This window comes from Trachemys scripta, chromosome 6 (genome assembly GCF_013100865.1).
Source record: "Trachemys scripta elegans isolate TJP31775 chromosome 6, CAS_Tse_1.0, whole genome shotgun sequence".
Taxonomy (NCBI): domain Eukaryota; kingdom Metazoa; phylum Chordata; order Testudines; family Emydidae; genus Trachemys; species Trachemys scripta.
Window position 1 is genome coordinate 20,327,866 of NC_048303.1, and position 15,982 is coordinate 20,343,847.

Below are 15,982 nucleotides of genomic sequence, written 5' to 3' on the forward strand. Positions count from 1 at the left end.
GCTGCGTCTAAATTAGCTGTTACCATCCAGGAAAGAGATCTTGGAGTCATTGTGGATAGTTCTCTGAAAACATCTGCTCAATGTGCAGGGGCAGTCAAAAACGTGAACAGAATGTTAGAGACCATTAGGAATGGGATAGATAATAAAACAAGAAATATCATAATAGCACTATATAAATCCAATGTACACCCACACCTTGAATACTGAGTGCAGTTCTGGTTGCTTCATTTCTAAAAAGATGTATTAGAATTGGAAAAAGTACAGTATGAAGCAGCTTCCATATGCGGAGAGATTAAAAACACTGGGACTGTTCAAGCTTGGAAAAGAGACCACTAAGGGGGGGATCTGATACAGGTTTATAAAATCATGAATAGAGTAAAGAAAATGAATAGGGAAGTGTTCTTTACCCATTCACATATCACGCAAACGAGGAGTCACCATATAAAGTTGATAGGCAGTAGGTTTAAAACAAACATAAGGAAGCAATTCTTCACACAACGCACAGTCAACCTGTAGAATTCATTGCCAGGGGATGCTGTGAAGGCCAAAAGTATAATTGGGTTAAAAAAAAATTAGATAAGTTCATAGAGGATAAGTCCATCAATGGCTATTAGCCAAGATAATCAAGGACGCAACCACATACTCTCGGTGTCCCTAAAATTCTGACTAACAGAAAGTGGGGCTAGATGACAGGGAATGGATCACTTGATAATTGCCATGTTCTCTTCATTCCCTCTGAAGCATCTTGCACCAGCCACTGTCACAAGATAGAATACTGGGCGAGATGGACCATTGGCCTGACCCAGTATAGTTATGTTCCTTTCCTAGTCAATGAATAAAATCAAGGAGGTGGGAGGTGAGATCCACCAATTCTAAAAACTTAAAGGTTATGGGGCCAGATTTTTAAAAACAGACCCCTAATAATGCAAACAGATGCCAGTGGGATTTTTAAACAGTGTCTAAGCAGGTTTCATGTTGCTTTCATCTTCTTTTAATGTGAGTTAGACACCTAGTTACTTTTGAAAATCCCATTAGGCATCCATCTGCATTTTTAGGCACAAATATTTTTGAAAATCTAGCACATGGTGACCAGAAACAGTCAATTCACTAACTACAGTTAATACTTTCTTTGTTTAATAAATTAGTTTAAAATGCAAAACATGTTCTTGTATACACAAGGGAAAAAATAAGTTTACAACACAAATTAGTTTTATTTTACTAATATAAAACAATTTTAAAACAGGTTTTTGCATATTTTTAATTGAATTCTAATTTCCATCCAAATACAGCTTGACAAATCCTGAGCAAAATATCATCTAGCAAATATGAAATGTATCATTCACTATTTTCTAACATAAATAATGTAAAAATTAAGAATCCAAATAAATGTATACTTAAGTTATATAACTGCTTAAATAAATGAGTATAGATAGCGTATCCCCTGGTTAGCAAAAATTAGTACCATATTTAGCATAAAGGCTATTTAATGTTTGCAAATCAACACATTTCAATGGTTATACCAACCAATGAGAATGAACTATTTTTTAGGAAAATTCCTAAAAAGTACAAAGGTGAAACAAGATTAAAAACAAATGATTAAAATCGAGGTTTCCTGCTTGCTGATTAAATCATGACTGCAACTGGCAATTTAAATCATTTTGATTTAAATTAATCCATCCTTCAGACAAACAACTTTGTAATGAGTCTTGCTACACTGAGATGGAAAGGCACTGCATAAAACAAGATGATCATCATTCAATGGTAGAAATCCCTTTTTATTTCAGTGCAACTGATGCACTATGTGGAGAACAACTGTCATGGATTTAAGTGTACTTGCAATTAACATTTTCTTCAGTAATGGTATAATCCAATTTGCATTCCATCTCTTAAAACCTATTTGTGGAACTGTATCAAGGCAATTGTGCCCCAATAAGTCATCTTGCATCCTTCATTCTGAAGATATTAGAACTGACTATTCTGATTAGTCAAATTTCAAAGTATTTTATAAGTTTCTCTGAATGGTGAATTCTGAAATAAAAGTAAAGGAAGTTGTGGGCTTGTTTCGATTTATAAAATCTCCAATTTAATTATGTCCTTGTTTTAAATTTGAAATATCAATTCCTCACTTCCATTTCTTCACTGGAGGAGGTAGGCAAGATCTTTGGAGGACGTGAACAGTAAACTATAAGGATGTAACCTGAACTGAAGCGATCCCTTCTTCCAGATAAGAGGGAAAAGGCTTTTATAATGTGGAGAGAAAGGCTTGTGTTATTGTGGATTCAACTGTTATTTCTCAACAGAGGAGATGTGGTGTTCCCAAATATTTTGGCTTAATATCCCTCAAAATCTGATGTGCCAGGCAATAAGTATCCCCAAGTTTTACATCTGGATCCCTTCTATCTAGTTAAGCCAATACCAGCATTTACTTGTATTATCCAACTGGCCTCATTTTGATAAGTGCTGCAACACACCAAGTATCAGGCCCTTTCCCAAGAAGCTTACAATATTTCCTCTAATCCAGTGATGACAGTTAACGAGAATTATTTTTTTAAATATTTAAAAATCCTATGTTGACATCTTACCACTAAGCAGTTCAATCCAGTTTTGTACTGTTTCAGGAGGCTGGGTTTCCTTAATGTGCTTCAGAGCTTCATCAAGTAGAACATCCCCTGTGGGAGCATCTGACTTGCAGATCACCTGACGGCAAGTAAAAGAATGCATTACACATCATCCTTCTGTATTTTCATCTCATTTTATACACCTTAAACATCTAGGATAAAAACTGGGAAAATACCCCTTAATACCACACAACACTATTAGATTTGATCTGCAATTCTCAACAGTGCACACTACATCTTGATCAGGAACATCCTGTTTGAAACAATTTAAACCCAATTTAAAAACCACCAACAATTTCCTCTTTCTCTCTGAAGAACCTGCAGGGCAGCTTTAGTTAAAACCTCATTTTACCATACCTGGTGACTTACAGTTTGTACTTCTGCTGTACAAAAAATTAAGGCCACCAAGAATTTAGCTGTGAAAAGTAAGTAGTGTGTAATTATCAAGTAGAGTCATTTATAGACAGACTTTACAAATACTGTTCCCAACTTTGAAACTTAATCATTATGTAAAGAGAATCTCTGATTAAGTTTTATTAGTCAGACTTACTGAACCATCCAAAGTAACCTTTATTGCTAAACTTTACTACACTTCAATTTTTAGAATTGACATTTCAGCAGATAACTATTCATCAAAATTTCTTTGTGGTCTCCCACTAGCTGCAATTCACTCTTCCATAACAATGTTATGATCTTTCTGTTGTAAACAGCGAGCTGTTGCTCAGCAGTTGACATCTGGTGACATGATTTTTATTTACTTAAAAAAAAAACAAACAAAAAAAAACAACTATCTGCATGCAAATATATGCAGCACAATTCTCATTTCATATCCTACATTAAAGACATAATGCAGAAGAATTGCATTACCGATTTTTAGTATATTTAAACAATAGCAACAATTCCATGCAACAGTGAAATTAGATATTATTTTAACTGAGACCCATTCTCAAATGCAGGTTTCTTGGAGCCTCAACAGGATCAGTGGCATTCTTGAAGAAAATCCAGTCATTTATTCAATATCTGAAACACTTACACAAAAGTTTTCATTTTCAAAGTGCTTTAAAACTAAACCCATCCTCACAGAACTCCAGGGAAATCAGGAAGTTTTTTTTTGTCTATGGCCCAAAAGAGAGTCAAATCTGGAATTACAACACTAGAGCAGTGTTCCCTCTATTTTTTTCCATCCATGTGCGGAATGAATTTTGTTATATGCACCATATTGAGGTACTGTGCAGATGTGCACCACCAGTAGAAACCAAAAACCTAGATATAATATATCTTTTTAAAAAGTTACCATAGGGATAATTACTCCAGCCAGGACAGGTTAGGCATTTTAGAACTCACTAAAATAATTAAATTTAAGCAAGAGAGAAATAAAAATTATGAAATGCACAGACCAGTCAAACAATTAAAATAACACACTTTGAAAGAAGTAACAACACCACCACAATTATGTGTTGGGAGGAGGTGAGTATGACACACACACACACACACACACACACACACACACACACACACACACACACACACACACACACACAGTGAGACAGACAGACACGCATTGGCCCTTTAAGTATGCTGAACCCACTTTAAGTATGCTGCCCTTTTAAGTAGATCAGCAAGTTCAGACACAGCAGAAGTTTCCAGCAAGCTCTCTGTGTCCTGAGCCCTGTCATGTCCCTGTCCTCCCTGCACTCTGGAGATGGGGTACAGGGACAGGCCACCCAGCTGTGCAGCGTACATGGAATTTAGGACAAGAGCAGCTGGATCCCAATCCTATGCTCATATAAAGCCCTGTCTACCATCATACTACTACCTATAAAAAAAAAAATCTGTCAGAGCACGAATATTAAATTAGCCCTCCTCCCAAAAATCATGGAATCCATGACATTGGTAAAATTAGAACCTTCTGGAGGAGGATGCTATCAGGTGACTGGTAAACGCGAGTTTCCTCTAGATGTGATTTGCTATCAAGACTGAATATTGGGGGGACTTCAACATTCTAGAAACAACTAAATCACTCTGTTCTAGCAAGCACATTTGATATAGGGACTGATATCATTCAAAATCCAATGTTTTCAATTTCTACTTACTAATGTTGAAGGGGACAACCCCAAGTGTCTGGATTGTTGGATTTAGCATGTTGGTGGCCTGTGATAGACAGGAGGTCAGACTAGATGATCTGGTGGCCCCTGCTGCCTTCAAACTCTATGAGTATTGCTATAGCAGCAAAACTGAGAACCACTTTTTAAAAAGCGAAGATCTGCCATGCAGTTATCTATCATTGGGGCAGGAACATGAAAATCTGAATTTCAGCACTGTAAACAGTGTGATGAAGCCATACAACAAAGAAAATAATGTTCAGAAGCAGATGACATAAAACTAATAAATTAGTCTGATAGGACCAAATGCCCAAAGACATTCAAGTGATATGTGGTGATTTGAGCTGCATTAATAGACAATTCCTTAGTTTGTGGCACAAAATGCATAGGTTTGTATTTATAATAGGCAAGGCATCCATCATATCTAATCCCCAGCCGAAGTGGGAAGAACAGATCTATATGACATTTTAAATCACAAGAACAAAGAGGGGCCATAGTTTACTACTACTTTTTGTGGTTATCATAACAACTATATTTCATAGACTCAGAGAAATGTAGGGCTAGCAGGAACCTTGAGGGGTTGTCTAGTCCAGCTCCTTGCACTAAGGCAGGATTATCCAGACCACCCGGACAGGTGTCTGTCTAACCTGTTCTTAAAGGATTCCACAACTTCCCTTGCAAGCCTATTACAGTGCTTAACTACCCTTATAGACAGAGTTTTTAATATCAACCCTAAATCTCCCTGGCTACATATTAAATTGATTCGTTCTTGTCCTACTTTCAGTGGACATGGTGAACGATCGATCACTATCCTTTTTATAACAGCCCTTCACATATCTAAAGACTAATCAGGTCCCCCTGCCTTCTTTTTTCAAGGCTAAACACGGCCAGATTTTTTTCAAATTTTCCTCATAGGTCAGGTTTTCTAAAACTTATTTTAGTTGCTCTCCTCCGGACTCTCTCCAATTTGTCCACATCTTTCGTGAAATGTGGCACCCAGAATTGGACACAGTACTGCAGCTGAGGCCTCATTAGTGCCGAGTAGAGTGGGACAATTACTCCCATGTCTTACATATGACACTCCTGTTAATACACCCCAGAATAATATTAGCCTCTGTTGTAAGTCTACCACATTGTTTAATCGCCCTCAACTTGAGATCCGTTATAACCCCCAGATCCTTTTCAGCAGTACTACTGCCTCATCAGTTATTCCCCATTTTGTAGTTGTGTGTCTCATTTTTCCTTCCTTCTTTCTTTGTAGTACTTTACACTTACATTTATTGAATTTCATCTTCTTGAAATTAGATCAATTCTCCAATTTGTCAAGGTAATTTTGTATTCTACTGCTGTCTTCCAAAGAGGAAGCAACAACCCCCTCCCAGCTTGATGTCATCTGCAAGTTTTATAAGCATACTCTCCACTCCATTATCCAAGTAATTAATGAAAATATTGAATAGTACCAGACCCAGGCCAGACCTTGCAAGACACCACTAGATACGTCCTCTCAGTTTGACAGTGAACTACTGGTAACTATCTGTGTATGGTCTTTTAACCAACCAGTTTTGCACTCAGTTTATACTAATTTCATCTAGACCATATTTCCCTAGTTTGCTTATGAGAATGTCAAGTGAAACTGTGTCAAAAGTCTTGCTAAAAATCAAGATATCACATCTACAGCTCCCTCCGATCCACTATGCCAGCATCCCTGTCAAAGAAGGAAATTATGCTGGTTTGGCATGATTTGTTCTTAACAACCAACATGGATTTGTCATCACCCTATCATTCTCAACGTGCTTACAAACTGATTTTTTAATAATTTATTCCAGTATCTTTCCAGACATCAAGTTACGCTGATTGGTCTATAACTCCCTGGGTCCTCTTTGTTCCCCTTTTAAAGGTAGGTACTATGTTTCCAATCTCCAACCTTCTGGGACCTCACCAGTCCTCCAGAGTTCCCAAAGACAAATGTTGATGGTCCTAACATTGCTTCAGCTAGTTCCTTAAGTACCCTAGGATGAATTTCATCAGACCGTGCCAACTTGAACACATCTAACTTATTTAAGTATTTTTTAACCTGTTCTTTCCTTATTTTGGCTTGTGTTCCTTCCCCTTGCTGGTCTGCTAACTAGAGGACCTACACTTTCCTTCATCTTTCTCTTGCTCCTAATGTATTTAAAGAAGCTCTTCTTATTGACTTTTATGTCCTTTGTCAGATGTAACTCATTTTGTGCCTTAGCCTTTCTGATTTTGTTCCTATGTCCTTGTGCTATTATTTTGTATTCATCATTAGCAATATGTCCATGTTTCCTACTATTTGTAGGATTCTTGTTTTTATTTTCAGGTCATTAAAGAGCCCTGATGGAGCCATAATGGCATCTTACTATTCTTCCTATCTTTCTGTCACATTGGGATTGTTTGCAGTTGTGCCTTCTCACCCTGTGGATCATAACTCCTTGAGGAGATGTAAACGGGTTTCAGAGAGGTTGTTTTCTTATTTAAAAAGAAGTTTTTTGCTAGTACTTACAATTGCGGAGATATCCTCAAAAAGGTGAACCGAACATAAACCAATACAGCAGCGCCAGCCTGAATTAGCAGCTCTATGAAATGTAAATTGTTCCATTCATCTCAATCAAAACTCTATGGACTCTGTTATTCTGTGGCCATGGAATCAGGTATTTTTCCATTATGCCTCAAAATGGGGTATTTTATCATGTAATTTGCCATTTACCTGCAGCCAGTTTCCCATCGTTATTTTCCTTTGTCTCCCTGTTATACTGGGACCTGCTTGTACCTGTTTCTTACTCTCCAGTTTTCCACTCAAGGGGAAGTTAATTGGATTACACAGTGCACTGTTACATGGAGGGAAGCAGCTGGGCAATCCCAATCACCCTCTCTTTCTTCTCTCTTCTGTAGATCCTCTGAATGTGTCTCTGCCCTTGAAGAACACTTCACAGACCATCACTGGCCTGCTCTAAATGCCTCTTTTTAGGGACTGAATTTGACTTAGGTTTTCAACCTGGAGGTCAGGACCACCCTGGCTTTTCCACACTATTAAATGGGGAAATGATCTTGGGAAATCAATCACAGCACCAAGTGCCCACAAGGGAGAAATCTATTTTAGTCTGGTGAACTAAGGCCTAGAGAGATATGGTTACGGCTCATATCCTGAAGCTGAGTATGCATACTTCTGTTATATGGAAGTTCGACTGCTGATTTTCCATAATGCAGCAGTGCTGCTTTGGAGTTGAGTGGTACTAAATATGAAACTTCTCCTCTTTAAGCAAGTTCTTCACTGTTTGGACCTCACAGTCTGGTAATCCACTTGTTTATGGATGTCTGACTCAATGGTGCCAGGGGGGGGGGGGGGGGGGGGGGTGGGAGGCTGGCCTGGGCCCCAGCCGTACCTCCTGCAACATTCCTCTGTGCCCCTCTAGGGGAGCATGTTTCCCCAGTCTGGGGACCTCTGATTTAAAGTGTATACTACAATCCACCTCCCCCTGCCCTGCACTGAGCAGCACACGCTTCTATAATTTATTTTGCTCAGTTATTCTCCTTTCCTAATTCCAAAGGACTGCCTGACCTGAACATGTGCGCGCTTTCCTCGGACCTACTCCAATGCCCAAAGAAGTCACTTGAAAGTCTCTCACTAGTGGATTATGGATTGGTCTCTGTTGATCAAGTGTAGGAAGGGGATGTCTTAAAACCTACTTGAACATCCAATTACTCTCAGCTCAGACCTATCAGCTCCATATTTACTTGTCTGCAACAGCATGAGAAATATTGGGGGGCCCCAAGAGGGAGGGTGTTGCCATATATAATTCCTGATTCAACAAACTGTCTTGGGAGCAGTAACATGAATATCGGAAATGAGGCTGGCAGCAGATATTTGATTCCTGATACGCAAGGTTAAGCAGTTCTGTGGCCACATGATGCCAGGGGAACCACAAGTACATTGACGCAGAATGACAACAATCTGGGGATTTGATTGGATAGAAGTGGTCTGGGCTGAGAAAACCTTTCTAAATATAACACCATTTTGAACCCCCATCACATGGAGTGAATGCGAACTTTGTCAGGAGAATGGAAAGATAAGACCTTTGACATTTATAATGAAAAAGATTATAAACATATTAGAGGGTCTCAATATGTCCATAAAGAAAATTACTTTTGCTCAGAAGTAGTCAATGAAGTCTTCAGAAGAATGAAGTCAACCAATATTTAACTTGTGTGGCTGACAATCAGAGTTAAGGCACCCCCCGGGGAGAACAGGTCGTCTGAACCCCAAAGAGGAATCAACTGAATCAACTGCTTATATACAATATTATTGTACATAAAAATATGTTGAGTAAGGTCTTTTATGAAAGCTTGTAATGTTCTGAGCTTGATAGTCATTATGAGATATGTATACAGACTGTGGTTGTGAATCTATACATTTATATACATAGCATTCTATGCTCAATCTGTACTACAATTTCACCTGAAAGAAGAGAGGTGGTACTCCTCCCCAGCCAGATGTTTACCCAAAGTCAGACACAAGTAACAATCCATGGTACAACCCAGGAAAAGGCAAGTGATGGACAATTACAGTTCAGTGGGAATTTCCCCCCACCATGAACCATCCTAGTCAGAGGAAAAAAACCTGCAAACACTTAAAAGAGAAAGGGTTGAAGAGAAGGCTATCCAGAACTCATGGACAGTCTTGAAGGTGGGGCAGTGTCTGTGTATGCTGGATCCCCCCTTAGGACTCGGGGGCATGCTGGGAAACCGTTCAGAGGCAATAGATAACTGGTATTAGAAAAGTGAATTTATCTAACATAGAAGTGTAAAACCTAAAGTTGCATCTTTATGTTTATTTTGTGTAATTTATATGCGTTTGCTTTCCCTTACTATTTCATCTTTGAATCTGTGATTTTTCTATTAAATAAACGTTTTTGTTTATTTTTTACCCCAAGCAGGTCTCTTGTGCAAACTGTGTGGAGCGCATGTGCCAAAGTAAGCTGATAACATGGGGCTGTTTTCACACCTTTGGGAATGATGAATCAAAGGGGGAAAGTCCAAATGTCTGGTAGTTCAGAACTGTGGGCAGACGTGTTTGGAGAGACTCAGGACTGGAAGGCTGCGGGAGTTATCCTGCAAAGGGTCACTAGACTAGAGGAAGCCAGGGTGAAACTTTTAGGCTTGTGGGCTGGCTACTGGTGTCACAGCAGTGAGCCATAGCAGCATAGCATTAAGGCACCCAAAATTACAAGGCAGGCAGTGACAGGATCCCTTACTGGTCTGGGTGATCCTCAAAACTTCACAGATTTTAATCTGTTACGTTTCAAAATCAGATGGATAAACAATCCACTAGCCCCTCCATTTCAATAGGCCTCACGATTTAAATATTTTTGCCACAGTATTTAAGTCTCTCTTTGAAGCTCAAAATAAATTACTTTCTTCAAGATGTTCTTGTGCGCTTTTTATTATGCGGTTGCTGATATTTTAGCATTTGTTTTGGTAAAAAGCATGCACCCTTCACTCTGATGGAATAAAGAATGCATGGCTTTTCAAACAAAAAGTAGGTCAAATTCTAAGCAAATGAACCTTGAAAGTGCCCCTGTAAGTATGAGATGTGAAAGAATGAACATTTAAAAATGAGCATTTAGGGCTTTTAGCTATGCTATTCCTTAAGCACCGCATAACCTTTTCATCCATTTTAGGTTAAGTCTTTCATATATGGAAAGATGGGACTATAGAGACTAAAGAAGTATTCTTTCAATGGCAACAAACACCAGAAAAACAAAGCACCTAAGACTGAAACATCTTTTAACTCCAAGTTCTCTTTTATTTATTTATTTTTTTTAAATACACGAACAACAAAATAAAATGCAAAATGGCTATTTGGTTTTTTATTCCTGATTGCACATGTGCACATATCCATATCATTTCACATAATACAGCTTTTAGACTCTCATTAAAAGCAGTTAACAAAATTCTAGGAAGAAAAACAGTATTGGTATGAGGATCCAGAATAAATATAGCCTTTAAGAAACATTCTTGAATGTCTGACAAACCAAAGAAACTGTATGAGGCTTTGAAGGGGGGAAAGATTCTGTGCAAACAAATTAAGGCTGAATACTGCTGGACTAGACTTAACAGTAGTTAGATCTGTCTACCTGAACAGAGGTCCAATTCTTCAGAAGTAGAGGAGGTTGGGAGGAGGCTTGGAAAGTTTTCAAACTCTGCTTTAAAAAAAGTTGACCAAAAGATAACGCTAACAGGGCAGTCTGCCCACAAAAGTAAATTTATTTTATGGTAAAAAGGCAACATTTAACCATTTTTTCAATAACTTGATTTTATAAATATCCATTAGCGCCGCTATGATTAATAATCCCTAAGTATTGTAGGAATCGCCACAAAGAGTTACTTTAATTTAAAACCTGCAAAATCTAGGTGCAAAAGTGATGGATTAAACACTGACTCAGATTTTTAGCTTAAGAAGGGCTCTGATTCAATAAGGTACATAAGCACATGCCCAACTCGAGTATATGAGTAGTCCCATTGACTTCTGTGAGATTGATCATGTGCTACATTAGGCACATACTGAAGTATTTTACTAAATTGGGGCCCAGGTGCTTCAATTTTTTCAAGTTATGCACATCAATTCATTAACTCAGTTTAAAAGTTCTTCAGAGTAGTGATGGTGCTGAAGCATATACACACAGCATAATCAGTATACTGTAGATCCCTTAGCACATTTGGGCCCTAACCATGATTGGGTAACATATCTCAATACACAAAAAGATTTTTTTCATTATTCAAATTGTAATTTACACCTAGCCAACTGCTTAGAACAATACAGAAAAAAAAGATTTTGTTTGCCTCTTCCTCTTACCTTCCTTGTTAATAGACTTTTGCGCCTCATTCCACATGCCTCCAGTTGAAGACGTCCTCTCAATGCCAATTCAATTAACATGCAGCCACGCAACCCAGAGGAGATACAATCATTCCAAAAAGACGTGTAACCCTGCAGAAGGAAAGACAACTTTAAGCAAAAGTTTTTCATCTGACCCAAAAACAGAAAGGCTTGCTGTCTTCTCTAGTCAAATCTTAGAATTTAAATTAAATAAATAAATTTTAAATTTCTTAGAATTTCAAAGGTCAATTTTCATCTCCCTACCACTGCAAACCTAGAAAAATTAGCTTTTCACCCACCACTCTATACAGAAAATCTGGAAGAAAACCTACCCCAGATTTATTTAATTGGTTTCTCGATGTCTATCTTTGAAAAGTGGTGAAACATTAGAAAATTAAAACAAATATTGCAGTAAATGACAGCTTTTTAGTTACCTTCAGTGTGCTGTGTTAAACATAGGCACTATATATAAATTATTTTTGTAATTAATTTTTCAGACCTCAAAGTTTAAGTTGTAATCTAATTTAGACACTCTACTGGTTGAATAGAATTATTTTTGTTTCCTGAGCAATGCTAACATTACATTTACATTCATAAGTAGAAAGGCCCTGATGAAATGCTTAATACTGGCTTTCAGACTGCTATTAATGTAAATAGCATGATTATGCATAATAATCAATAAGCAATCCCAGATCACATGAAGGGATCTACTTAAAACGCAGAGAAATCATATTTTTTGCAAGTTGGTCACGGCATAAATAGCCATGTAATACATCTGCGAAATTTGCTATTTATGCCGTGACCAACCCGCAATAAATGTGTGATTTCTCTGCAGTGCTTCTCAAACTGGGGGTCCCGACCCAAAAAGAGGTTGCAAGCCTATTGTATATTGCTATATTGCCACCCTTACCTCTGCGCTGCCTTCACAGCTGGGAAGCTGGAGAGTAGCGGCTGCTGGTCAGGTGCCCAGCTCTGTAGGCAGTGCCACCGCCAGCAGCAATGCAGAAGTAAAGTGGCATGGTATGATACTGCCATCCTTACTTCTCCACTGCTGCTAGCAATGGTGCTGTCTTCAGAGCTAGGCACTTAGCCGGCAGCTGCCACTCTCTGCTCTGCGTTCAGCGCTGAACAGCCCAGAGAACGGCAGTTGCTGGCCAAGCGCCCAGCTCTGAAGGCAGCACAAAAGTAAGGGGGCAACACTGCAAAACCCCCCTACAGTAGACTTGTGGTGCCCTTTTGGGTTGGGACCCCCACTTTGAGAACCGTTGTGTACCTTTGTATACTTTTACCCTAGGGTAAAAAGTATACAAACACCGGATTTCACTGTCCATGCCACAATTTCCATAGCCATTAATCTGGTAGGCTCCTAATTATATGCAACACTTTATTCAGTGTACTCCTCTCACGCAGAATAAAGTAGTTTTCCAAACCAACTCTATCATAATTAGCTATTTTTCTAGTCATTAGTTTCCTGTTTTGAATACAACTGGCTAAGTATTTTTGAAGCCTATTGTAAAATAGTATTTATACATGCCACAAGATAGCAATTTAAGGATGAACTAAAGCAAGTCTAAAGTAGTATCTTAGGTTTCTGTGATCTTTATACTATTCTGCTTAGGAAAAAGTCCTGCATGGACAGGAGAAATGGAAGAGATGACCCAAGAAATCTTCCTAACTGTGCATCTCATTGCTTGAGTTTTTGTCGTGACTTTAATGTCACTTAAAGGAATAGTGTCAATTTGAAAGCCACATATGTCTAAAGCGTTTGACTTACAGTAGTTCAAGATAATACCAAAGGTAGGCCATTTTCAAGCCAAACTAATTTTTAACTCGTATTTATTTTGAAGGCAAAGAAGAATGCATTTCCAAAGTTTGGGAGGGGGGTTGAAATTCTAGCTTATGATGGGAAGCTAACTTCAATTTTAACTATAGAGTAGTCAACACTGCCATAATACTATTTTTCATAAGTAAACTTAAAATATAGGACAAAACCAAACTCTTTAGAAGAAAATCAAAATCAAAGGAATATAGGAAAAGTCATATTGGATCACACCCATCGTCCATCTGGTCCAGCATCCTGTCTTCAGCACTGGCAAGCACCAGATGTTTTAAAGGAAGGTGCAAGAAACTCCTCAGTAGGCAGATATGAGATAATCTGATAATCATGAAAGTCTCATGCTAACCCCCCAAAAAGATTTTATTAAACCACGAAGCATGAGATTTTATATCGCTCTCAAATCAAATATGTCGATGTGTAGTTATACCAAGCTAAAATGAATGCATGCGTGTATTCATGATTTTGCTATACATTAATGTTGAATATGCAGTTTTTAATCAAATTAAATATACATTATTCTCACAGTAATTATGAACAGTTTAACAAAAATTCTGTCAACTGATCAAACTATTAAAAATGACAAAGTAAAGTGTTTTTATATATAAAGATAAACAGAGCATTAAGCACCTGTGGAACTCATTGCTGCAAAGTGTCAGTAATACCAAGGGTTCAGTAAGATTCAAAAAGGAATATTTATATTATAAAAATATTGACAAACTCCACAGCTGTTAGATCAGTGGTGGGCAACCTGCGGCCCGTCAGGGTAAGCCACTGGCAGGCTGCCAGACCGTTTGTTTACATTTGCAGAGCCACCTGCAGCTCCCAGTGGCCGCAGTTCACTGTTCCCAGCCAATGGGAGCTGTGGGAATGGTGAACTGTGGCCGCTGGGAGCTGCAGGCATCTGTGAAAATGTAAACAAACGGTCTGGCGTCCCACCAGTGGCTTACCCTGATGGGCCACGTGTGGCCCGCGGGCTGCCCACCACTGTAGTAGATGAAACAAACATCTTTATACAATTTAAAAAAAAAAAAAACTTATGCTGAAGAGCATATGCCAACCACTAACTAATGGGAGCTAGAAAGAAGCTTCTTTTATGGATAGACTATTCCTTAACTTGTCCACTGTGGGCTTTGAAACATCTGGTCCTGGCCACTGTCAGAAGCAGGATACTAGACTAGATGGATTACTGGCCTGATCAAAATGGCACTGTAGTAGGAAGAGAGCCTGAGACATAAGCCCTGTTCTTGCCAGATTCTGTGAGCAGGGCCTGCTTCATACCAGGCCTCTGATACAAGGGATTATGTCTCAGGCTCTCCACTGGCACTTCCTACTAGTATTTCCCAATGAACAGCATCCTTTGAAAGAAAAATTAGATATTGAAATGAAACAAAAACCCACTGACCACAGTTGACGTTGCGCCACAATGAAATATGCTTTTCCTTATATTTGGTAAAAATGTGTTTATGATGTGGGCAGTTTAAGATTCATGAGGTTCATAATTATTTATTTCCTTGCTTTTAAGTCATATTGTTTTATAGAGAGTTGTCATTTAGGAACCTTGCTTTCTTTTTTTAAATGAACTGCTGGATCAGTTGAAGTTAGTTTCACTATTACCACAGTAATCCCTACAGATCTAAACTTCACCACTTCGGCAATAATCCAAAAACATACATGACTACACTCCTGCGCAGGAGTTAAGCAATTAACCATGTAACAGTTTTTAATCAAGTGATCTTGAAAGATTGCTCAAAAGATTGCAATCTTAAACAATAACTATGCTCCCTCTAGAGGGTTAGAAGACATTAAAACTGTGAGACCGCCTAAGTTCTCATCTTTTTTTTATTAGTCCTTGATGAAAGATTCAGACAGAATGTAGTTGACCCAAATGTCAAGTAGCACCATGTTTCAAGGAGCACAGATTGCAGTGCTATGAATACAGTCACCAAGTATTTAAAACAAACAAACAAAAAAACATTCTGTACATTTTAAACCTGCCATACTAATTGGGCTTTTGATGGCATTCAGACAGAAGCACTGATCATATTCGAGTTCACAGCAAAGACCCCACATGATAATAGAAACATTCACATAAAAGGCTGATTTAGCAGGAAGCAGTTAACTCAAACCTCCTGGTATAGTAGAAGTGGAAGAGAATAAGCATTTGTCATCATTATAACAATTATTTTTTATTCAAATCAGATCACAATGAACAAGTCAAAGTAGAATTACATGGTACTATTCCTCCCACTCACACAACCCTCACCAGAAACACTGCTAACTATCCAGGATTTACTCATCTTATAGAATCATAGAAATGTAGGCTATAAGGAACCTTGACAAGTCATGAAGCCCAGCCCCCTGCGCTGAGGCAGGATCAAGAAAACCTAGAAAATCCCTGACAGTTGTTTGCTTAACCCAGGGGTTGGCAACCTACAGCACGCGTGCCAAACAAGGCACGCAAGCCGATTCTGAGTGGCACGCTGCTGCCCACTTAGAGGAGGAGGAGGAGGGGCTGGAATGCACCACGTTG

General features: G+C 38.5%; 1 protein-coding gene across 1 annotated transcript in view; it reads right to left on the reverse strand.

Moving 5' to 3' along the window:
• Positions 1-15,982, reverse strand: part of GOLPH3 (golgi phosphoprotein 3) — a 51,292-nt gene that overhangs the window by 6,708 nt on the left and 28,602 nt on the right. Inside the window, exons 2-3 of the mRNA XM_034773730.1 lie at positions 11,595-11,726; positions 2,583-2,697 (exon numbers count right to left, since the gene is read on the reverse strand). Of these exons, the coding sequence (XP_034629621.1) occupies positions 2,583-2,697; positions 11,595-11,726 (247 nt within the window). The remainder of the gene's footprint in view (positions 1-2,582; positions 2,698-11,594; positions 11,727-15,982) is intronic.